At 38.7% G+C, this 25,281-nt stretch overlaps 1 protein-coding gene across 3 annotated transcripts in view; it reads right to left on the bottom strand.

Annotated features, from left to right (window-relative positions):
* Positions 1 to 25,281, bottom strand: part of LOC121647935 (transcription factor SOX-6-like) — a 101,229-nt gene that overhangs the window by 39,552 nt on the left and 36,396 nt on the right. For all 3 annotated transcript variants that reach the window (XM_041997763.1, XM_041997762.1, XM_041997764.1), the window contains 4 exons: positions 24,591 to 24,810; positions 21,143 to 21,353; positions 7,213 to 7,302; positions 293 to 465 (listed from right to left, as the gene is read on the bottom strand). In XM_041997763.1, the coding sequence (XP_041853697.1) occupies positions 293 to 465; positions 7,213 to 7,302; positions 21,143 to 21,353; positions 24,591 to 24,809 (693 nt within the window). In that variant the 5' untranslated portion in view covers position 24,810. The remainder of the gene's footprint in view (positions 1 to 292; positions 466 to 7,212; positions 7,303 to 21,142; positions 21,354 to 24,590; positions 24,811 to 25,281) is intronic.

The raw sequence follows: 25,281 nt of genomic DNA on the forward strand, positions 1-25,281 counted from the left end.
TAAATTAAAACATCAACAAAAAGTTGATTGTTGCACTACATCAATCCAAAAAGTAATAGAATAAAGACAAGTTAACTAATTAACTAATGTTTATTTATTTATAATTATTATGTACCACACACCATGTTATTCCCAATGTAGAAATGCAATAAAGTAATTTCACCCAATCAATAAATTTAGCTCTGGTTTGTACAATAAACTACCTACAAAATTTTTTTTCCTTTAAAACAGCTGCTTCAATTCAAAATTTACCAGCATCTCCCACCAAATACCTACTAAGACCTCATCCTACCTGCTCCTGCTGCTGCCTAGCCAACTCCATCTGTTGTCTCTGTTTCTCCAGCTGTGAGGCGGCCATCTTTTTTTGTTCATCGTGGGCGGCGAGAAGCTGCTCCCTCAGGTTAATCAGTTGACCGATCATGGTGGAAAGCTGGCGTTCCTTCTCCTCCAGCGACTCTGGGGTACCTGGACATGAAAAAGGAAAGAAAATCTTACAATTAGCAGGACATATTAGGCAGCACTGGCCCATTAAAAGTATGAATATTCAGATCTTACTGAAATTACCATAGTATCAAACTTGTGCAATTATTTATGATTGCTTACAAACTTTAAGAAAAAAAAAAAAAAAAAAACACGCCCTATGAAAAACTCATTCCTCATTCCCATAAATCATCTGGCTTGTAGTTACATCTTACTACTTATTATCTTCTGCCTTGTCTCTACATGTCATCACCTAGTGCCTGTTCACAAGAACAATAAAACTGTTTTGAGTTAACCTCTGAAAATAAGTAGCTGTTACAGGCTTTTGTCAGGTTTATGAGTTAAGACATTCTTGGGAGGTTTGCAGGCCGACACCACTAAGATCTTTGTTATACCATGCAGTTAATATATTACACTGAAGTTGTCATAAAACACAGAGAGAATGCTGCTAAATTATCCAAAAGTGAACTCACTAGAGGCAATAATCTATGACACATGCAACTGATTTTACGTTATAAATATTGTTTAACTTTATCTTGATTTTTCCTGATTGAATAACTGTGGTTTCTTCCACATCAGAGTGCAGGGGAACTTCCACACCTTTTGTCACAAGTTACCAAGGATGCCAATTCAAGCTTTCTAATCATAGCGTTTGATGTTCCTGCATATTAATATACAATACCAGTCAAAGGTTTGGACACACCTATCCATTGATTTAAATGCATATGTGTGTCCAAACTTTGAAACAGGTACTCTTTGTTAAATGGAACTGCATTTTGTTAAATGGACAAGTCAAGTCAAGTTTTCTTTTAGCTGGAAGTGTATGTAGTAGCTAGCAATGGTCAGAACACTCTCAGTTTGGAGAATCAGGAAGAAATTCTGACAGACTTGAGACATCAAAAGAGCAAATTTCCATACTTTCAAACATGTAAAATGTATAAACGTTTCATAGCTGTTATATGTAGGCATTTTTACACCGTCTCATTTCTGCATCAGTTATTTCCAAAGCGAGAGCACTCTGGGTGTCATTTACTGCAGGTGAAGACACTAAGTACTCATAAGTACTTCTAAGGAAACCTTATTCAAAAAAGTATGCATATTATTTTATTCTTTTCTTTTAATCCATCTGGTGCCACTAAAGGCAGTGAATTTCTATGTCCAATAACCTTCCTTATAGAAGGTTTCTCTAGCTGTCTGAAAGCAGCTTAGAAAAAAGGAAGAGGAATTCATGTGAAATACAGGACAGATAACACTGTCTAGCCGTTGAGTTACTGTGATAGTTGTGTGTGTGTGTGTGTCTGGATGCTGTGATCATAAAGTCATGAACATCCACACCAAAGTTTATCATGTTGAAAAGTTCTTGTTCTTTAGTGTGTGTTGCTTCTGAATGAGTGTGTGTAAGGTCTTGCCCTGGGGCCATGTGGGGAGATTGCAGGGTGGCCCCAACACTACCTGCATACTAACAAAGTCCCCATTGTTGTTTTGTCAGGCCCCCTATTGTACCCCAGACTACTCTCCCCAAAAAACACCCACACAGAAATTACCCCTCAGCACCCCTGTATCAAAGGCAACATTCTCCTCTTTCCTTTTTTTCAGGTTTCCCCAAAAGACCTCCCTATCAGTTACACTACCTTCAAGTTCGGTTTCTTCCCATGTTCTCAGCTCTCCTCCCCATTTTTTCAAACTTTTTATCAATTGTTCACTGGTATCTGCTACATTTTTTACATTCTTTACTTCTTTTTACAACTTCTTGCTAACCTAATTCACATCCTAATCTTCACTTGTCAGCTTCCTTTTTTACTTTTCCTCCCCTCTTTTTTATCAGCTATCAGAATTTCTCCTCCAGCTCCTCCTTTTTCTCCCTTCAACAACTCCTTCCTCTTCCCCTCTGCTCTTATCACCACTTCTCTCAGCCCCGTTTTTATTTTTTTCCTCACTTTTTCACTCCTCCCCAGTGTCTTTGACCAATTTAGTCTTGCAACACTTATAGATGGTTTATAATCCTGTCATGTCTGAAAATACACACACACACACTTACATGCAGACATCTTCCCATTTCTTCACATTCTTTGCTAAGAAGCAAAACTTATTGTGTAATAGTAACAACTCCGATTACAGCTCCATGATTCATCTTTGTGGATTACGGGTTGAGCATACCAAACGTGACGCCTTGAGTTCCTTCAACACTTCTGGCACCGAAAACCATCTGAGAAGTTTCAGTTTTCCATCTATCAGGATTATTCCTGACACCTGCTGAGGGTACCAGCCAAAACAGAAAGTCATCAACTGTTTTCTCACTCCGTTTGGATGATGTAAAAGTTTTACTCAGATTGTATGGGGTTTTTGTTGTTGTTGTTGTTGTTGTTTGTTTGTTTGTTTTTTTGTTTTTTTTGTCTTTTTTTTTTTTGTCTTTTTACAGCTTACAGCATCATAAGGCATTCATCTCTATTTCCTGAAACGTTATGTCTAAATTTAGTGTTTCGCTCCTCCCTATATTCATTTATACACCTATAAAGTTTTGACCTTGGTTGTTTTCATTTGTCCGTTATTCCTGTTTTTTTTTTTTGTTTGTTGTTTTGTTTTTTTTGCTTTGTTTTTTTTTTTCTTTCTTTCTTTTCTTTGTTTTAGCTAACTTTTCTCTTTTCTAAAACACAAACTTCTTTTTATTCTCCATAATATAGAAACACATTCACTTAAGTAGGGTTTTGCTCAATAGATTACCTGTTCAACATCCAGAATTATTGTAATTTTGTGGATTTACGTGGTTTAATTTCTCTTAACCAACATAAAACTTGAATTATAGACCATTGTCCATTATTTTCTGATTTTTTACTCAAAACAAAAGTTGAAAAACTGGGTAAAGGAATTTTTATTTTTCATCTGTGACAAGTTACCCAGAAGCTTTGCTTTGTTTACACTGTGTTAAACTCATTTGATCATCGTGATAAATCAGCAATATTTTCTATCTTGCATGTGACTCTAGTTAATGAAAATGATTTGTATGTGTGGTATAGTGCTTTTTGTTTTCACCTATAGCCATGTATACAGAGCAATTGAACTGAGAGTTTATGGTTGGCCAACAATTTACCAGAACTCTTTCCTCTTCAACTTGAATTGAATGTCAGTGCCACCATATTCAAAAAGTTTGGACATGGTGAGGATGTGGTTTAATACTGTAGCTTTCTTTTGGTTTGTCGTTCAATTTTTTTAAGATAATAAAGCCGTCTGTCATTTATAATCTAAGAAAACTAACTTTATGTTACACCATTAACTGGAATTGGTATGTTATTAAACCACTCATGTTTATATGGTTTAAGTATGTCCATAGAATGGATATTAATACTAAAAATGATTCATGATGTGCACACAGTGTTTAATAAGGAAATGACTGGACATGAAGTCACACAACATGACACAGTGGTGTCTCGTCTGATTCCCTTTTAACACACACAGAAACACTAACACAAACACCATTTGCTCAAACTATCTCACTTAGATGTGAGTTTCTGCCAAACCCTCATTTTTTCCAGCATTTACTGACTAAACCGTCTCCTCACCAGCAGACAACAAAAGGCCGTCGTCTTTGCATCCTGTCAAAACCTTTGTAGCCAATCAGGGCTGCAGGTTACTAAGATTTCACATATAATAACTGAAAATGCATGTTGATGCCATCTCACTCCTGCAGACAGACGGAAGCACATGTGGACGCGAAAATTAAAAAGGAAAATAAAAAGATGAAACGGGTAAAGATGCTGGATTTAAATGACTCTTGAATGTGAATATGATTATTGCTGCCAGATGTGCCAGCTCATGAATCTAACATTATAATGAGACACACTCCATCCATCTGTTCTTATGAGTTTTCTCACTTTAAATTGGAAAAAATAGAACAAAAAATAAATGCTACAAATCTTAAAAATACCCAATTCACAATGAAGCATGATGGAAAAGTCATAATTTGTAAATGGAAAAAGAAATAAAAGTAACTTGTGTCATTGCTGTTATTTTGCAAGCCGCTTCTTGTTTAATGTTCCATAAAATCTCCCAAGATATTTTTTGGCATTTCACTGTTTTATTTCTGTTATAATATTACATTTTAGTCAAAAGGGTTTTCATGTTTTGCTTAAATGTATTATTGTTGTATTTCCACAATTCAATATCAGGTCAAACACTATAAAAAAAAGATGATAAAAAGTCAGCAAAAGTACAGCAAAATGCTACAATGCTACACAACAAACCTCCATGAAGTTAAAAAGCTACCTAAAAGACACTTTAGAAAACAAAACAAAGAAAAAATAATATAATTCACTTAAACCTGTATGCTAAATTAAATAAAAAAAAAGGTATTGCCAGTGTCTGAGAGGAAGGTAAACTTTAGGATTATGGTTATATTAAAAGTGGTGTCAGGAAACAACACAATGACGATTAAGAAAGCAAATAATCCCAGAACTGAAGTGTTAAAATCCCACCCAATTTTTGCATTTATCATGCTCAAGCTCCTTTAGTTAGTACACTCCTTTTTGTTTTTTGGTTTTGTTTTTTTCTTTTTGACAGTGATACATGTTCAAGTGGTAGAGAGCTGGGCCTCTCATACAGCACACATCTTCCTCACACAATCTAGGGCTGAAGACATACATTGGCTGTATATGTTGCAAGCTGGGAGCAGTAATGAATGTTTGAGTGAATTAAAGGGGCTCATCAGTTTTCTTCACCCTTAAAATAGCTGCGACTGAACGAGGAGGCTCAGGTTGTTGTGTGAGAAGACATAGTGACAGTTGTGTTTGTGTATTTAGGTCAGCTAGACCGGGCCTCCTCTCCAGCATCGAGAAATGAAACGCTTGATTTTAATCAGAGCGTTGCTTATGTCAGGACATAGGGACAGAGACATCTTTGAGCATGTGATCGTTTATGTGCACTCATGTACTGGAACATTTTCATTTAGTGTCTTTAACAAACAAGACACTGTCAAATTAATGTATAGGTCAAGCATGCTGTTGACTTGTCTGTGCTAAGTTGCAGTCAGCTGTATTTAAAGAGATGAAGTTGCGAAGATAAAAAGAAAAGCAACTTCATGCAAAGTTTAAGAAGAAAAAAAATGCAAGACTTTTACCCCAGAGACGCCTGCCTGTGTTTGTAATTAATGTAATAAATAATGGCAGCACATTTCTCTATCAAGTGACTCATACTGAAAAATCCATACTCACAAGTGAATGTCAAGAACTTTGGTTTGAAAACAGAAGAAGTAAAGATTATTCCACTGGACTTCTTGCATTTTCAACTGGCAACACAACTTTTAATTTGGCTCTACAAATAGGTCCACAACTCTTCCAATTTTAGGTTTTGTGTCTTCTTTTGGATTTAAATGTGATTGTGATTTAAATTTAAAGTTGTGATTCTAATATAAAGATAAAAAAAAACATAGTGGAAAAAAACTATATCAAACAAAAAGGCAATTACAGCTATGCAAAATGTATTTTAATATTTCTAGATGGAAGTGTATGTGCATGTGTGTGTGTGGGTGGGTGTGTAGATGGAGGTAGTCATTTTAAAGGGAAGAAGTCAGATACCTGGCCTAAAATGAGGCTCAGTGTCTGAGCTGTTCTGCTGCAGAAGGCTATTTTTTCTCCTTTTCTTCCTTCTTTCCACAGAGAAAATAGTTGCCATTACGGCGGGAGAACATCATAACGAGCTCCTCTCACTGAGAGCGGCTCGAATGCACGGCTCGGACATTAATGACTAATGTTAATGCATAAAAACAACATCCACCCGTGTCCATAACAGGAGAGAAGTCCTCATTCATTTTCTTTTCTTCAGGAAACTTAAGACAAAATAAATTAAAATGAAGTCACTGACTAGGGCACTTTACTCTAACATAAAAATTAAATAAACATGTGTAATATTCTCTGATTTTGAGTATTGAAAGCAATGCAGATAACTAATATCTATTCACCAGTTGGAAAAGTTTAATATATTATTAAATAGGCAAAGTGAACAGAAAACATGCAGTTTTTTCATGCTATTATTAAAAATTATGACACGCATCTCACTCCTTCGTGCTGCTGCTGTTAAATAAAATCGTCACATAAGATCTCCTCACAATGCTGCTGTTTTCACATCTGAATACTAAAGCAGATCAGGAATACATTCCCCTTGGGTGAGATTTACAGCCTCATAAATACTATTTGCTGATGCGGACAAAAATATTGGAGCTTGTGCAGCCTTTCCCCCTCACACACAACCTTTAATCAAACATATAATTACAACTTGTAGTGTTTAAAGCGCGACAGGTAGGCCGGGCGACCATTTACTCTCTGGCTTTCATATGCAGAAACACATCGAAAGTGTACACATTCAGAGGAGAATTACCGCATATTTGACTGGTTCTTACCCTTGAGTTTAGCTCTGGTTTTTCTTTTCTTTTTTCTTTTTTTTCTTCTGTACACATACCATCTGCCATTTACTTTATAACACTGTTCGTCTTTGAGTGGAGAAAAAAAGAGCTTCAGATGCTGAAGACGTGCAGATTTCAGAAAGGTGCTACTTATCATGGTCTTCTTTTCCTGTCTTTTTTCTTTCTTTCACCATCTATTTTATATGCAGCTTGAATTTTTGTGTAAACATAACCAGCGTTTACCGGCTTTCACTAAACCTCAACAAAGTTTTTGAATGCAGATGTAATGATAGGTGCGCAAATGGGGAACTTGTTCAAGATAAAATCTCTCTAACTCTCACCTTTAACCTCTCCAAGCAGCTCATTGGCATTCAGGCGGTCAACACGCTCCTTCCAGTCCTTGGAAAGGAGCCTTTCCATACAAGACGGCTCTACAATGAGAAAGAGGGAGAGAAGACATAAAGTTAAATCAGTTGTTTCAAACATTAGATTGTGAATAAAGTTCATCTGGTTTAAAATCTCAAAAGAATAAAAGAAAAATGTATATTTTTGCATGGTTATGACAAATTATATATCCTACTGAATGTATTTTAAAAAAAGAAAGAAATCTTTGTGCCACCTGTTTATGTAATATTTACAGCATCTAAAGATTCCTCATTGTCATCCACAGACTGTTACCGAACATGAGCAAAATGAAGATGGAAAAGAACAGTAAGAACAACTCGGGTCCCCTAAAGAGTTGTTAGATAACAAATTTTCCTCTAGTTTTTATCCCCCCACAAAAAAAAAAGAAAAGAAAGAAAGAAATGCAGCAGCTATCCAGCTGACCAGAATGAGAATGTGTGCATTGTTCAGAGATGGGGTCTTATTTGTGTCTGTCCTTTTTTCTCACAATGTGTCTCATAGCCTCAGGATAACAGACATCAGAGACACGTGGTCTCATAAGATTCATAAAGTCCCATTTGTTCATTTGCAGTCCTGCTGTGAACTTCAGTTAAACAATGGGAACTTTTCAATTCTTCAGCAGACCACAGAGACAGAGAGGCAGATAACTGCACATGTGCAAGCAGGAGCGTTTCTGTGGGACCAAAAAGAGGCAAAGCAGCTAGACACTGTCAGGTTTCATAATGTTAAATCCAGATTCCCCTGTTTAATGCTACACCTGTTTGATTAGGACTCTCAAACAAAAGGTGTAACTGCATAAATGTGAGGTGCTGCTAAAAACCTGCACAGAAAAAGCAGAATCCGCTCCACTTCAGCCAGTTACATCAAAAATCAGCTTACACACCTGCATGGGATTACTTTGTCTATCAACTTTGCTGACAGTTATCCTTTGCTTCTTTTTTATTTAAACAATGTGACATATTAAATTCAAGAGATACAGTACCAGTCAAAAGTTTGAACACACATACTCATTCAAATCAATGGATAGGTTTAAATTTTTGACTAGTACTGTTTATAAGTAGCCACCAGCAACGAGAGATCACCTCAACTAGATTCATCCTCAAGTTTATACCTCCATGCATGAAATTAACTCTCCTCCTGTGTATTCGAGGGATGCAGCACCTACAAGGGTTTCCTGTGACTGCATCACACATGTCTGCAGAGTATATGTGCAAACTCTGGCTTTCATGCCAGCGTACGCGCTGCAGATGGTGTCAGGGCCATGCAGGGCTCTGTGCCAAAGCCTCAGTCTCCACGGATGTCAAACACACACACAGAGAGAGAGAGAGAAAAAGGAGACATTCTTGGGCGATGTGTGGAAAACATGCCCCTGAGGGCTTGCCTGATTTAGAATGGTTAAGTCAGACAATAGCTCATTTGTGGTGCCTTTATCCTGACAAAAGACTCTATAGGCACTCATAACGGCACATGGTCTATTGTGAATGGCTTAATTTTTAGTTTGTGTGTACGGGCACATTGTGCGGTCATGAGATGCCTTCCGCTAGCAGAGCACAACTTCCTCATTGAGTCGATTAAAGCCTTGCATATTTACAGTCGGATTATGATTGTTGTAAATAAGCTAATGCAATGGGTCAGATCACAAGGGGTCCATGTCAACAATGAGGAGACAATAGCAATGAGAGAAACTGCCATTTTAAAAAATACTGACATTTTTGGTGGTGATTTCTTATATTAGTGAAAAAAGTATGGGTTTTTCCAGAAATGTAGCCCATGCTGGTGTACAGTAATGCATTTTTTATACAGTAGATTTACCAGACAGGTGTTTATAAATGTTTCAAATAATGATATAAGGGAAAGCTGTAAAACAGGGACAGAATGTTTTTTTTTTCATCACTACGAGACATTTGCATTTGTTCAGTGACTTTGTATCACACAAAATCATAGAGCACAATTTATGGCAGCACTTAGAAGAGGAAAATACAACCTGTAACTCTGAGATGCATCTGCATAAGTCAACCGTGTGTGTACTCCGATGCACAATTTACACCCCTTCCACAGATAAACAGATCCGATGAGGAGACAGTGGGGTGTCAGTGGGGAGGGGGAAGCGGAAGAAGAAAAGAAAAGAGGGATGAGAGGGAGATGTTTTACCCTAGATGGCTCCATTGCCGCAACTGAGTCAGAGTTCAAGTGCTGTTTAGATTGGAAGGTGGATAAAAATTCCTCACCGTCTGAACGTCCACTCCTTTATCAAGTGGGATAAAAGCTGGGAAGATGGACGGCCTAATACAAGGGTGAATGGGCTAAGGAGGTAAGGAAAGCCACGTGGAAAAAAGTGGTCAGAGAGGTGGGGAAGGTAGGAGGTTAAGTAGGACAGATGATGCTGACAGCTGAGATGAAGATGATGGAAATGTTTGTTTCTCATTTAACAAGTAAATTATTATTAACTTCTATGAGTCAAAGCAGTTGAGAAAGTAAAGGGAAAAAGTGAAGAAAAAATAGAGCTCAGTAATCCAGTAGGACAGTTTGAATTTGGAACACTGAAAAACTCCAGTTAAAGCACCAATCCAAATACTAACAAGGGTATAGGAGAGAATCGGTGCTCAAGAATCAGAGCATGGGTCAATGTCCAGGTAACCGTAAAGAAGAAGAGGTCCGCAGTGGGCACGGCAAGGAGAGAACAATCCAGCGATGGGAACTTGGTTGGCAACTTGAAACAAAGAAGAGTAAAGAAAGAGTGCTGGAGATCTACCGGTACAAAGCTCTCATTAATCTGGCAAAGAGGCAGAGACTGGAGAGAGCTTATGTAGTGTTGCACACAGGTGACACAGGGAACAGTTAGGCAAAGCCCAGGCGGGATGAATAAAGCTAATTGGTGAACAGAGTCTTTGCATGAATAGAATACATTTAACTGAAAACACATATTAAACACAGGCACAGGCATGGTAGAAATGTAAACCATGTCAATACTAAAGTTTTTTGTTCTATTGATGGAAGCAGTAATAAACTCTAGCTTTCAGAAATGTCACTGAGCTCATGTAGTGGCTTCTACAACAGAGTGGTGTCTGTTTTTAATACAGGGCTGCCTGAGGCCACGAAGATCACAGCCGTTCACTATTGGTTTATGGCTGATTGCCATGTGTAGACTTTTTCAGATTTCTCAAGACTCAGAATCTTTTATATACCGTTGATGATGAAATTCCCAAAGTTTTCAAAGTTTCGACCCACTTAAATAGAAAGACTCAGCCCTTTAGGAATATTTACGGTCCTGAAAAGGAAAGTACACCATACACAATAATAATAATAATAATAATAATAACAATAAAAATAATAATAGGTGTCTACCAGGTCTTACAATCAATTGGCAACACTACAATGCATATACACAGTGTCATTAATGAAAAGCTACACATAATTTCCTTAATCAGCAAGAACTTGAAGAAAACTTCTTGAAAGAACAGATGGCGTCACATTTGTCTCTAGAATATCGTGTCCAGGTCCTGTGGCTGCAAAACAAGCCCACATCATCACCCCTCCACCACCATGTTTGAGAGTCACGTTGATGTGCTGTGTTTGGATTCAACCAAATGTAGTAAAAACTGAAGCTCTCTAAGATCACTGCTGATGTCTTTCCTCCTTGATATTATGTTAACACGTGTTTGAATGATCCAGACCAGCAAACAAGTTAAACTGTTTTTATAGAGCAGATCACATTGATGAGGATCAGTTAATTAAGTGCACGGCACATTGAAGCTATACCCTTTAATTAAAAGCAGTTGGGGTGCACTTAGTTTTTAGCATACTGTTTCTTTACTTTGGAATGTATTTTCTCTTTTACATGAGATGCTGCACCACTTTTGGCTTTACATTATTTTTACTAACTCAAAATGAATGCATACAGATTCAGTATCAGCAGAGAGAAACAGGGAGTGGAGGATAAAGGAAGGTGAGGGAGATGATAAGAGAATAAAAAGACAGTTGGAGTAAATCAGTGCTTTAGCAGCCAGCGAGCTGACATGTGTTTTGGGTAAACAAAATTTTATCGCTTGTCCCCACACCAACCTGCCAAGAGACAGTGTTTTGGGTGTTTTACATGAGCCACAGGCAACTTACAGTGTGCTTCACCGTTGTGTGCTTTGCATGTGGCGGGCAAGAATCAACAGTCCTAAACAAGCACTGCCAAGAAATATACAGTCTGCCACAGGCTTCTGCTAACACTGAGTCCCTTCTTTCCATCCTCCTCTTTCTCAGTTTCTTTGTATTCAGTTTCTGATTGAAACTTGGCCACCGGTTATTGCTTAATTGTTTTTAAACCATAGACTTTGCTAATCACAGCTGTAGTAGCTTCAAGCAGCAATGTCATTTGTTTCCACGATTGTCAAAATTAACACTTTACTGTTCACTTTCTTCTGCAGCCTTCAAGCTGGGTTTATATCAGATTGTGGTGTGAAATTAAGTGTTTTTTGTTTGCTTGTTTGTTTGTTTTTACATGTATTGTGGGATATAAATCATCTTCAGTTCTCGTTTCCTATTTGGTTTTATTTCACAGGTTCTCTTATATTTAACCTGAAAAGTCTCATCAATTTTTTCTGTGTCTCTTACACAAGCGAACATATTGCAGTGTGCCAAAGATCAAGAGCTCAGAGCTCAGAAGTCTGCAGATAAATGCCAAGGTAAAGAGAAAAGGCATTAATCTGAAAAATGAGTTAATGTTAAAGATAACAAAGGCCGATGTCATACTGGGTGCCTTATGTTTGCATAACACACCCGCAGCTGAAAAAATCATTTTGCTTCTTCACTTTGCAGCCAAACGTGAGTAAATGGAAGCTGACAGCAACACTTTGCACTACCAAATTTATGTCAGAGCTGTGACTTCAGCTGCAGACCCCACAGCATCAGACGGAGAGGAGAAGAAGGAAGAAACAGCAAAGGAACAGCAACTGGAATAAATATAACAAAAAAAAAAATGGTTTAAAAACATACAGCAATATTGGAATGAAAAGAAGCATGAGAGGCAGACCAACAGAAACAGAAAGACCGAAGTAAAGAAGAGGAAAGATTGAGCCAGAGCGAATGAAAAATAGAAATACAGCAAGAGGGGAACAGAGAGAGCAGCTGTCCGAACAGCTGGCCAGCAGGATTGATGTCTCAGTGAAATAAAACTCAACATATGTCCAAACATGAGGAGACAAGACCAGCCAGGAGAAGGAAAGAGATACACGCATCCACAAACACATACACACATAGATGTGACTGAGTGCACTGTGAAGCACTTAAAACACACGCACACACACCACACACACTGATTAAAGAATGCCACTACACTGCTGAGATGTTTAATTGGGCAGAGGGGGTATATAACACCCATGTAACAAACACGCACACAGACACACACACACAAAGGATTTCACCACTCACCTCCCTCAGTGTTGTAAAACCATTACACTGCAGAGAAGTTAGCCTGGCTGCGTGTTAGCACAGTGTCTATTTCACACACACTATTTTCATCTGTCAGACGACACCCGGACTCTGTTGTCACAGAACATGGCCTGAGAAAGCTGCTAGGCCTGCTGATTCGGTTTTATGAGAGATAGTAGCACTATGTAGCCCCTTTTACATGCATCATCCCCTCATACACACACACACGCATTTGCTTTAAGTCCAGTCAGATCAGATAGATAGTTAAAGACATTTATATAAACAGAAAGTTCATTCTGTGTTCACTTGGGAGGACATTAAACCATGTTTTTTTGTTTGTTTGTTTGTTTGTTTTACTTTTAAACAACACAAAAGTTCAATAATTACTTATTTAAAGTGAAACTGATCATACTAAAACAATCTCCAACATTGTCTGGGATAGATTTTAAGTCGCATTGATGTTATAAAACACCCCTCTATGACAGCAGTGAAGTACTTCAGTGATATAAAGTCAGCATGCTGTCCAAGCTCTGAATCAGAAAAAGTATAATGTTTCCACTGATGGTGTGTGTTTAATACTAGAAAAGCCTGAGCGCTGATCCCTGCTGTGCAGCCACAGGCCTGCCCTGCATTACAGCACTGATATCAAGAACCACTGCAGCCTGACTGTTAGGAAACCACCAGGTGAAAGTTTGTCCACAAAGCTGAGGATATGTCCGCAGCCTGATGACAGTGCTCTCACGCCAGAGACTTTTCGCAGAAAACCTGGATGGATGACACATCTCATTACTGACTGATTTCATTCCTCAGCTGCTGCTTGTTAGGAATAAAAGGGGCAGCGTGTCTGTGTAATTTGGTCAAATCAGAGGTGGAGAACAATCTAGCAAGACTGACCGCTGAGTCTCAAGCCATCCCAGTAACAAAAAGTCAACTCGCTCCATGTAAAATGTAAAGCTGAACAGCAGCCAACAACATTTGTGACACACTGGGGCTCAAACTTTACTGCATGCTGCGGTTCATGAATAAAACAGAGAAAATAAAACATGATTTGATCTAATCTTGAGGCTGGAAATACTTTGACTTCAGTCATCAAAAATGTAAATGTCTATTTTCAGATACAACAGATTAACTTTTAGCTACATACACTCACATCCAGGGTCCAAAATTGCTTCTTTGTCAAACACATGCTCCCAAAACACCAGTTCAAGACCCAAGCTTCTGGTTCCACTTTAGTCTTGAAATATGAAACCATACCCTGCTTACACACACACACACACACACACACACACACATCGACACAGACATGCAGACACAGGGAGATGTGTGGTTCAGACACAATAGAAGCGTTGTTTTGGGTCGGGCCCACAGGGAAGCCAGGGAGGGCGGAGCCTGTGATTTGGGTTGGGGGATCAGGGAGCCAAATAACAGTAAGGACAGCCGGCAGCAGGTCTGGGCTGAGTCAACAACTGCTCCAGATGCAACATGGCCACCTAAACAACCCCCAAAGTAGCACATTTGATCCCCAATCCTGTGGACACCTCCACACCAGAAACCAGGATGAGATGGGGACGGAGAGATTGCATGTGGCATAGCTGCTCCAACATATTGGATGAGTTATCGTCAATCATAATATCCTAACAGGTGCTATCAGCATTCAGCTGCAATGTTCATCCAGGACTGGCATGTCCATATGACAGTTTGGCATTAAAATAATGACTGCAATTAAAATCAGCGCAGTGTGATGAATCGCTGAGAATCCAGACGTCGTAGCGCCAAAATAAACATGTAGTCTTATAGTCAGGCCGCAGCTGGAATCAGATAATGCAACTTCTATCATAAAAATTAATTCAGTGCACGTAAAAAAAAAAAAAAAAAAAGTCCTGCATAATCATAGTTCTCTTCAAACAATAAAAACTATTGGATGTTGACAGGAGTCTAAAGCCTTAGTTACAGTTAACAATGCATTGTCATTAAAGCAAAATAAATAGAAATGCAATGGAGTGCCAGTCTTTTTATTAAATTGTTAACGCATTTTCAATTGCTCTTCTAAACAAGTGAAAGTAACAGATTTAAGCAAATTAACTATTAGAGTAAATATTGCACAATACTGTATATGATTGTCAAAAATTCAGTAGAGGTTTTTTTTTAATTGAAATCTTTTAAATAATTAAAGTCATCATTTTTGAACAGCTGTGTCAAACACACTCCTCTGGCTTCAAACATGACCTGTCTGAGTGTTTTTTTCATTTATTCATTTATCTTTATTTATGCTACATCACTCTGGCCTTCACCAAAGTGATGGAGCAATTTCACTTCTCAATGAACCCGCACTAAAAAGAGAACTTGATAAAATCACTTTTTTATGTGATTCTTTTGGATGACGTTCAAAACTATTCTGACAAATCGCACTGCATGCTGCCGTACCATATGCTGGTTGGCCTGCAGCCAGAGAGAGAGAGAGGACTACCAGGCATATCCCACTGACCCACAGGCTGCAGCTCATCATGAGTAAAGAGAGCGCCTATCAATTACAGAGTAATAGATTGAAAGCAACCACAAGACACCCAGAGGGGAGCCGAGGAGATCTGAACTGACCATAAAACTCAGATGAAATGCAAATCCAAATAGAAAAAAGGTGTCATGGTGGAGAAAATGCAAACACACAAGATGGACACTTTGTCAACAAACATGAGAAAATCAAAGTAATATAAAGCCCTTCTTAGTACATATGAGTCAAGGATGCAAGGAGCACATTGTGCTCCAAAGCAAATATGAAAATGTCCTCAATGGCAAACAAGTATTTGTATTTTATCATTATATAATGACAACATATCAAAGTCATAAAAGCTTTATTGTTAGAGCATTTTAATTTTAAAAAAAAATTTGTTTCAGCCTGAAAAGCAAAAAAATAAATGTATAAACAAATTAAATGTTCATCAAAAAATAGATGAAACATCTTGCTTTAATTCTGCCTGCAATGTCTTATTTGCCATAAGATAGACTGAGTCAGAACTTGTTAATCAGCCTTCAAATGCAAATCTTCACACACACAGACAAAGTTCCTACCTGCACACAATCACAGCTCAAGCTGCCAATCCCATAGAGGAAGGCAAACATAGTGCCACCGCCAAGGCTTTGTTAATTAGCCAATTAGATTAACTCATGGGGCTGAACATGCATGCCTGTTAAGTTGTCATCGCAACTAACTGACACACACATACGCACACATACACACACACAAACCAGGTGAGTGGGTCACACAAAGCTTTGATAGATTCGCTCACTGGAACCGGGGGGGGGGGGGGGGGGGGGGGCTACAGATTGTACAGACAGAAAACACAGGTGACCAAGGTGAGCTACAAACTGGAGGAAGGATGAATTCAGTATTTGCTGCTGAAACAGAAGAGGAATCTCAAAGCCCCAAAGAGGAGATTGTCTTGTACATCCGACAGTTTGAGTGGCGATAACAGCAGAAACACGGAGACGAGTTTTCAGCAGTTTAGAAGAGGAAAGTAAAGCTTGGCAGAATGTCTCTATTGTCCCCAAGAAAGGGGATCAGGGGAAGGCCTCCCTGTGCCCTCCGTCTTCATTATTAATATTATTAAGAGCTTAACACTCAAATGGCTCAAACAGAAAAGCTTCTCAGCTGTCAAAGTCTTTCGTTTTCTTTTTCTAACATAAAAAAAGAGCAGAGGAAATTCCAATAAACGGAATCAAAGTTCATGGTCAATAAAAGAAAAAGAAGTAGGCATAAATTAGGCTTTTTCGAGGCCTACCCCCTTTTATTGCTTGTTTGTTTGTTTGCTTTTTCATTTTATTTATTAATTTTTTTATTTTGTATATTAAACTGCAAAATCATTTCAAACCAGTAACAAACAGAACACATAAATTAATTAGACATTTCAGATGAAAGGACAAAAGCTGTCGCTTAAACTAAAACAGAAACGTGCAGGAGTTCAGCTGAACAAAAATGGAACGTGTTTTAAACTTAACACTTAATTAGAAGCTGTTACAAGTTCAAGTTTCCACAAAAATGAGTCAATCAAGACAGTCATGATGACTTATGAAAAGACACTGGGTTTGTTGGATCCTAGAAATGCATCATCCCGTTACCACTAATGCCAGATTGGATGCTGCACTTCTGCCTGTTTCCATATGATGGGAGGGGCACTTGGTGGCATTCGAAAATCTGAAATAGCATCAGTGGTGTGGGTTTTTATGAATAACTAATGTGTGCCTTGAGGAATTGAGTGAATCGGTTTTGTTTTTCTTTTAAAGCAGATATATAAGGATTATATTGTTATAATGGAAGATTAAATATTTAAAAAAATTCTGACCTGAGTGAGCACTTTATGAGTACTTCATTTCAGAGTAGAGGAAAGACGGTTCTTTCCTCAAACCTCCAGTTTAGGTTGAACTAATAAACAAGTCACACAGGTGTCTCTGCAGCAGAGTGTTGCGCCTGTAATTGAGCCTGATCTCATTTGCAAATGAAACCCATGAATTGTACAGTAATTCATCTGGGCTCTGCAGTAAGCAGGGATTAGAGTGATTTTAAGTGTTTGCCAGGCGCCAGAGCTACACTAGGCACATTAGATGGCTGACTAAGTTGGCATGAGGGCACAGTGCCTCTGCCAGGCCCAGTTAACAGCAGGTCGGCTCTCTTGAGGCGCAACAATACAGATAATCATAATTTACTCATCAAAATGGAGGAAGCCTGATTGCACCCTTCACTGGTTTTAAAGTCCATCGGGCAGCATCCCAGAGCAGCTTGGTTTGGCAGTCACTTAAATGAGCTTGCTTTTGTCTATTTTCCCCTTTTTTGTTTATGAAGGGCTCCAGGAGACAAGGTGAATTTGGATTAATTACTGTTAATGGGACACAAGTTATTGTTTGGCTCATTTTTCAGCTTTTGTTTTTAGTCTCTTGATTGTTTATTTTTAGTTGCAAAATGACAGAGAATGGAGAAGCATCTCCATTCCACACTGACTCCCAGGCTCACACTTTTTCTTCCGACGTTCCCCCTTCCAGGCCTTGAGCATTTTATTCATCAACCAACCAACCAGCCTAATAAGTGCTAAGTGCTTTAACAGCACAGAGAGAGCCTTTTATATTCAACATCCTTTTGTGTCTAAATCTTCACACAACACCAGCAAGGCTCAGCATCAATGCAAAAATTGTCAAGAAAACGCCGGGCCTTCACCTTCACCTTCACCATTTTGGCTTGTGTTTTGTAAAAGTTCGGGTGAAAGGGAGATATTTTCAGAAACCAGTCATGTGATAACACAGGTGCCTGACACAGCCTTAAAGAGTTCTCGATAAAGCTTTTAAAAGCTAAAGAAGAGAGGGAAACAAAGGAAAAAAAACAACAAAAACTTCCACTCTTGTAAAGCGAGGCCATGTCTATTCATTAGAACTGCCACAGGCACTTAGGGTTCCTCGGAGCAGCAGACTGCTAACAGCGTGCCGACAGGGGGTGAGCGCAGTTCGAAGGCTCAGAACGAAATCCTCCACTGTTTAGCTTTAGGCTACAGTGCACAGAGGGATCAGTCATGTTAGGCTAAGTGAGGGCTCAGTGGTTAATAGAGTCTGTTCTCTTTAATCATATGGTAAATTAAACCTGGGAGAACTCAGCTGACTGAGGAGGCTGAGGATGAAGCACGGGGTTGAAACATTCATGTTTCACTGTGTTTGTCAACTGACCTCAGATAATTAATTCTGCTATCAATGTATTCTGAACAAACTACATTGTAGGATTAAGCATACTAAAATACAGGCTGCTGAAGAGTCAAAGATCAAAAAAGTGAGGAACGTTTTGTGTTGCTGTTTGATCTTTGTTCTCTGTCAAATTACAACAACATTGGTCCATTATTAGGTCGGCCTTGCACTCCTGTGTCTTACACATTCTTTTAATAAGACAAGAAGAGGAGAAAAAAAAAGTCAAATCTGTTTGGAAGTCTTTGCCTTTACCTGCAACACCTAACAAAGCCTTAATTTAGGATGTGTGCAAGGTCACCTGTTTAAGAGGGAATCCATAAAAAGTGTAATTTGAAAAGATCCTTCGAATAAAGGATGTAAGCAAGAGGAAGATTCCCTCATCAGGTGAAAAATAAAATATAAAACAATACAAGAGGGATAAAGAAGAGAAAGACTTAATTAAATCAAGAAGCAGTATTCAAACAAATTAAGAAATCAGGGATGGAAAGTGAGTTTGTTCTAAAAGCCACAGAAGAGGAACTCACTTAATGAAGGTTTCAGCATCAGCCATCTATTGATCACCTCATCTAACTTTGACTAAGTAAAAAAGCTGGCGTGCCTGTCAATCTGCTTATGTTCAGTTTTGTTATACTAAAAATGAATGACAACAGAGCTGTGTGAAAGACATTTTAACAGTGTGCCGTCAAGGTGGCAGCAATCGACATGAACACTGGCAAGGCCCCACTCATGCAAACGCTGTGCAATTCAGTGTGACTGCTTATACTGCACACGCTTGGTTCGTCTGTTTTTGTCTAAGTGTTTGCAGCTCGATCAATACCTCTTGTTAGTCCTCGGGGAATAGAAGCTACGCTAATTAGCAAAGGAAGAGCCCAATTCAATATAGGGCTTCAAAGACGATGAAAATTGTGAAGGAATTTTGTTTGGTTTTGTTTTGTTTTTTTTAAGCTATACTTTTCAGAGAAGGAAAAGCATGAAATTCATCAAATATATGAAAAACTTTTCTAGAGAAGGATTTTCTAGAGAAAAAAAAAACTAATCCTGATTTAACACTTTTTAAAACATGCAGCAAACACAACATTTTGTTCCCAAATCAGATTTAATCCTCTTTAAATCTGATTTCAAGTTAATTTCATTATAAGTAAAGTTTTTTTGTATTTAGACAAAAAAATGAAGGGAAAAAAAATAAAAATAAAAAAATGAGCACTCCACGCTTAAAGTGGTCTCTTAGATTTACTTCCGCTTATCTCTCCTTTGATTTGACAAGAAGATGTCACAACTTTTGAACACACACACACACAAGCATACACCATTTTTCTTTCAAGTCAGTTTCCGTGCTGCAGATAAGAGGCAGAGCTACCTGTCTTTCAACTAAACACTGTGCTGTATTCTGCCTCCGGCTGTCCCATTCAAGCCCACTTTACTGTATCAATAACAAAGTAAAACCTTTAAATGAGCGAGATCAAGCGATCCTCTGATATCATTGCGATTACTATCTGCACATTATAGTAAAGAGGGGTGTTAGATGGTTTTAGATTGGGCTCGCTTTGGGGAGGGAAGGTGGGCATGCCGAGGCATGCTGGGAGCAGCTCTCCTGCATTAGATCAGAGGAGCAGGAGCGAAAGGGAAACCTGTGTTTTTACTGATTGATATTGTGATCTAACGAGCAAAGGATATGTCAGTTGTAATTTCAGATGTTCAAAGATCCTCTGAAGAGGAAAGAAAAAAAAAATAGCCAGGTAGTGGAAGTTTGTTCTTACTTTATGAGAGAGGAAAACAAGCATCTTGTCTATCAAATGTGAGGCAATAAAGTGATCTAACAGAAACCCTTCAGTTTTTTTTTTTTTTTTTTTTTTTTTTTTGTTTTGTTTTTAATTATGAAGCTAAAGGTCTATGCTTCCCTGACCCTTTATGTCGATGAAACTATGTCCTCTTTAAGTACTAAACTTGGGACTGTGATATTTCCATGAAAAAATTGATCAAATTTCCTTAATTTGATGGCTTCCAAACAGACTGAAAGGTGATATGCTCCGTCACAGGGTGATATCATTTTTTTTCTAAACCAAAGAAGGTGAAGAAGGTGGGGACAATTTGCTCGGTCAGCAGTTATCTAGTATTCTATTGGCTGGAGGATGTTTGACAGACAGCTCATTCAGCAGTTCAAGAAAAAAGGAAAAAATATCCAAGAGCAGAAATTTTGAGAGAGCATGTCTGAGTGTGAGGGAAAGAGACCAGGCTTGAACCTGCAACACTAACCTTAGGCAGAGGAGCAGAGTTTTGAAAGAAAAAGCGATGTATTTGAGAGCAAGAAGGAACTTTTTGAATGTAAAAGCAGTTTTGAGAGAGAGCAAAATAATATTTGAGCATGAAAACAAGAAATCTTGTTTTTAAATCGAACATTTACGCTCTTGATTAAAGACAGGTTAATATCCCCATAGCAAGCTAAAAAAAATTCTTGAAAGCCCTTGAAATGAAGCCAAAAGTGCATTGCTGTTCAACCCACACAGCGCTAGTATTCTTAGATCTAATAAAGTTGTCCTCCAGTTAACAAGTGATGTTGTCAAGTCAAAGAATGGCTACAGTGTACCACCTCCAGCTTCTAACGGTAAGGCTGAGAAGCTTGGATTGTGCCTTGTTTTCCCCTACCGACAGGCAGATAAAACACACACACACACACACACCTACACACACAAACACATACACACGCATAATGAGCTAAGGATTTTTCCTCACCGTCTTGTTCTGTCTTGGTCAGCTCTACGAGCTTCTTCTGTTTCAGTGTGTCCACCACGTCTGCCAGGCTTCCTTTGCGGCGTTCCGGCGTCCCAAAGGCAAGGCCAATCATTGGCTCTGCACGATCCCTGGAACACTCCTCTGGCTTGGTCGGAGAGGTAGAGTTTGTTCGGTAGGAGTAGACTGAGCAGCTTTTACTGCTCTTATTTTCCTGAGAAGAAACAGGAAAAATGAAAACTCTAAAGATTAGACTTTACAAAGAATTGATCTACTAAATAATCGCTGATTTTTTTTTTAAACCCACATCTCTTCTGTCATCCTCTATGTCTCCATGGTACTTTTTTTTTATGGATTTAGCGGATGCTTGCTTAGCTGTGCTTAAGGTTGGCACGGCTGAATGGCATGACACACCAAATGTCAAGTTAAGGATTGCCTTTTGCTACTGGCAGAATGTGATGATTACAGCATTTGATCTATCTGTCATCATGTGCTGTCCCGTTACGTCTCTTTATCCTGCTTGGGTCAGTTGTTTATAGCCCACAGTGGGGTGAAACTATGACCCAGTTAAAGATGCTAAAGGCAAACATGTGATTTTGTATGAAAAGTAAAAGACAACAATAATACAACACAAGAAAAGGGGGATAGCTTTTATACACCAGAAATACTCAAGTGGATATCTGAGACATGATCTTTCTTAAACATTTTTTCTTCAGACTGCTGATGAATTCTTGTCTCTGTGACCCAAAGGTCGGTAATTTTAAACTTGTTGAAGATATAAAATGCTTTTTTAATGGGGTTTTTTGTGTATATATTTAGTGCTGCATAACTGGACTGCTTGAGCTGCTGTTTGCTCTGTTGAGTTACGAGTTAAGCAAGAGGCACAAGGAGGCTATATTTATCATCAAGATAAGCTTTTCGAGATGACCACATTGTCCAACACAACAGACACTTCAGCACAGGTGTCCTAACACCGGTGCTATTTCTGGATGCTTCCTCCGCCCCCTTACAAAGTGGGGGTGGGGGGGGGGGGGGGGGGGGGGGTCTACAAGAACTTTAGCAGGCTTATGTTTCAAAGACAAGGGGCTTTGGTGAACAGCAGGTTCCTTAGACGCCCTTGAAATGGTTCCAGCAGGACCTGTTGTGCACTTTGTCTTTAAGCAGAAAAATGCTTTTGTAATGAGGATTGGGAGATTGTGTGTCACTCATGGATTGTTTAGGTGTATATCTTTTGTTATATTTAAGTCTGCACACAAGGAGTTAGACAAGCAGAATGATGGAAGTAGGATCTGATGGCCCGATGCCTGCCCAAGGACAACTAAGCAAGGCACTGAAACCTGAACTGTTCACTTTACTGAAGTAGGGTTTTTTTCAGTTTATTCACTTTAAAAGTTCATTTTTATATCCTACAAACAGCTGGAAATATGTAAGATGGTTTGCACACCTAAGATTTTTTTACCCACTTTTCAGTCGTTGGAGATTTGGTTACAACATCAGCATGTCAAAAATAAATAATTACTTTGATCAGATTGGAGTTGGAAAATATTTAAAATTGATGTTTCTAAATATTTATTGTTGGAAGTAATGTATTTTTATATAAAAGGTAGTATATATGTGACAATGCACATAATCTGCCAACAAGGTGCAAGAACTTCATGCTTATTGCAGACGTGGCATATCTAGACTGACTGGGCAGAACAGAAAATAATAGGAATCACTTTTCAGGATCTAAGAAGTACACGTTTAATTAGTCTGCTTATAGGTTCTGAAAGTTCCCAGAATCACCAGTGAGAATTTGTGCTAGTGCTTGTACCACAGCATTGCTTTGTAGTTTGGCAAGGGGCAAGGTACATAAAAGTAAAGGTCTCAGGTTTGAGTCCCAATTGGGCTATTTCTGTTTCTAATACCAATACCACTATTATCAATACTGATGAAAGCTGATCAGTGTGAATCGCAGACCTCCAATCACAACAACCTGATAATAGTGTGCTCTGAAGTTACCACCCTTTAAGGCTGCAGGACAGAAACACAACTTATATGGAGCCTTCCACACTGACACAAACATCAAAGTTTGTCTAAAGAAAAGACTAAGGACATGTTCACACCAGTCCTTTTGATTCGAACCCTGGTTCATTTGTTGGAAAAGGTTGCTTCATTTGGAGCATTATGAGTGCACAAACTTACTCTGATTCTTATCAAAGATAATTCTGTCCAACTACTAACATGGTCTGCTTCCAGTATACCAAATGTAGAAAGCAGGCTACAAAGCAAAGAGCATTGTGGGTAAATACAACCAAAACATGAGCGCATATGGGACTGGCCGGGAGAAATGTCTCCCAGTCACTAACCGTTAATTATGCATTCAGGTTACGATGGCACTTTGTCACTTCCTGGTTGAGTTTCAGCTACAACATTTGAATCTTGGGGTTATAGATCAAAACTAGTTAGTTAGGTTGAAAAACAATACAGTTAGCACTCAGCTCAGTTTAGTTTAGTTTTATTTGTATTGTGCTAGTTTACAACAAAGTCATTCTTAGAGATGCAGTCCAATCAATCCAATTCACTGCAATCCAGTGAAGCCAAATTCATATGTCCTATTTAGTTCCATTTATCCGACGGAGCAGGGGGTTCCCTTCATGAAAGCATAATTTTCCAGTCCTAAATCTATGCACTAGGTTATTTTTCTTTACCAAAAACTGTCATATCCCCCAAACACATTTTTGTATAGGTTCCTATCATTTGGGAACGATTTTGACCTTGAGGCAACTTTAAACCCCAAAACTGAGACTAAGTAAAAAATGGGGGTTATTATGCACTAATGGGTAAATTCTGGGTTAGTAAATTACTATTCTGAAATGGCTAAAGAGTACATACATACTTATACTTTTGTAAAACTTGACGAACACTAAAACCCTTTCTTTTTTCTTTCTTGGGAAACATGAAGTGTGTTTTGCTACAGTGATAATACGAATGGAAAACTATTCCAAAACCTTTCCTGATCTCAGATGTTCAAGTCAAACCTGCCTCATCTATTAAGGTCCAACAAAAGCTAAAGCCAAGTAACTCAACACACACATACTGTGGAGATAAGAAGAAGCCAGGGGTACAACTCTCTTGAGGAGGACCCTCACTGGGCTGCCTACAGCACTGCCTGCAGCAAACATCCCAGACACAACTACTGTTGTGTGAGTGTATGTGTGCACTGAATAGATTTCTGTACACATGCATTTGCACTCAAGAGTGCACGATCATCATTATGCATGAGAATTTGCTCACCCTCTGTGCCCCTGCATGTACTGTATTTCATAAGTGTTTTATGAGTTGCGTGGCCCAAGTGTGTACACTGTGTACACACAGCAACCACATTTGTTTTATAGATTTGAGTTATAGCAGCATATCTCAAGATAAGATATGGCCGATTTCTCTTCTCTGTGCGTAATTCACTTCTTACCATCACAGCAGGGCCGACGTTCTCCCACTCGGCATCCGTTGGTTTCTCTCTGGCTGGCTGAAGTTCATCAGGGTGGGGCTGATCTTGCGAAGAGGGCGACGCCGTCTCCTTTGGGTCGTCTCGCTCGTCACCGGCCCAGACTGCGATGTCTTGACCTATCACTTCCGCCTCTTCAGACGGTGGGTGAAAAGGAGGCGTTGCTTGCATGGAAGACATCATTCTATGAAGGAAAAAAAGAAGAAAAATGAAAGTTTTTTTTTTTTTTATGGTCTCAGTTTGCACTCAGTGAATTCCAGTCTTGTCAGCCAGGATAAATGCAAACAGAAGTGACACATGAACAGAAGCAAACTGGTGCCTCTGATCTCATGATGAGAAAGACTGGGACACTGCAGTCAGACTAAAACCTTCCTGGAAGCCATTGGCTATGAGACACTCAACACAAAAACACGACCCTTGTTTTTAATCAGATTAAAAATTCTGCATAGAAAAATGTAGACACACCTCTAGTACATTTTAATGTACCTTATATGCTTCCATAGACTTCATTTGTTCATTTATTATAAATGCTTTTGATGCAGAAAGCTGCATATACTGGTGGCACTTGCAGTATATATTTAATATTTTCAAGCTATCATTATGTGTACATTGCTAACAAATAATTTAGCATGCTGTACTTTCTCTATAATAACAT

This window comes from Melanotaenia boesemani, chromosome 10, assembly GCF_017639745.1.
Source record: "Melanotaenia boesemani isolate fMelBoe1 chromosome 10, fMelBoe1.pri, whole genome shotgun sequence".
NCBI lineage: Eukaryota > Metazoa > Chordata > Actinopteri > Atheriniformes > Melanotaeniidae > Melanotaenia > Melanotaenia boesemani.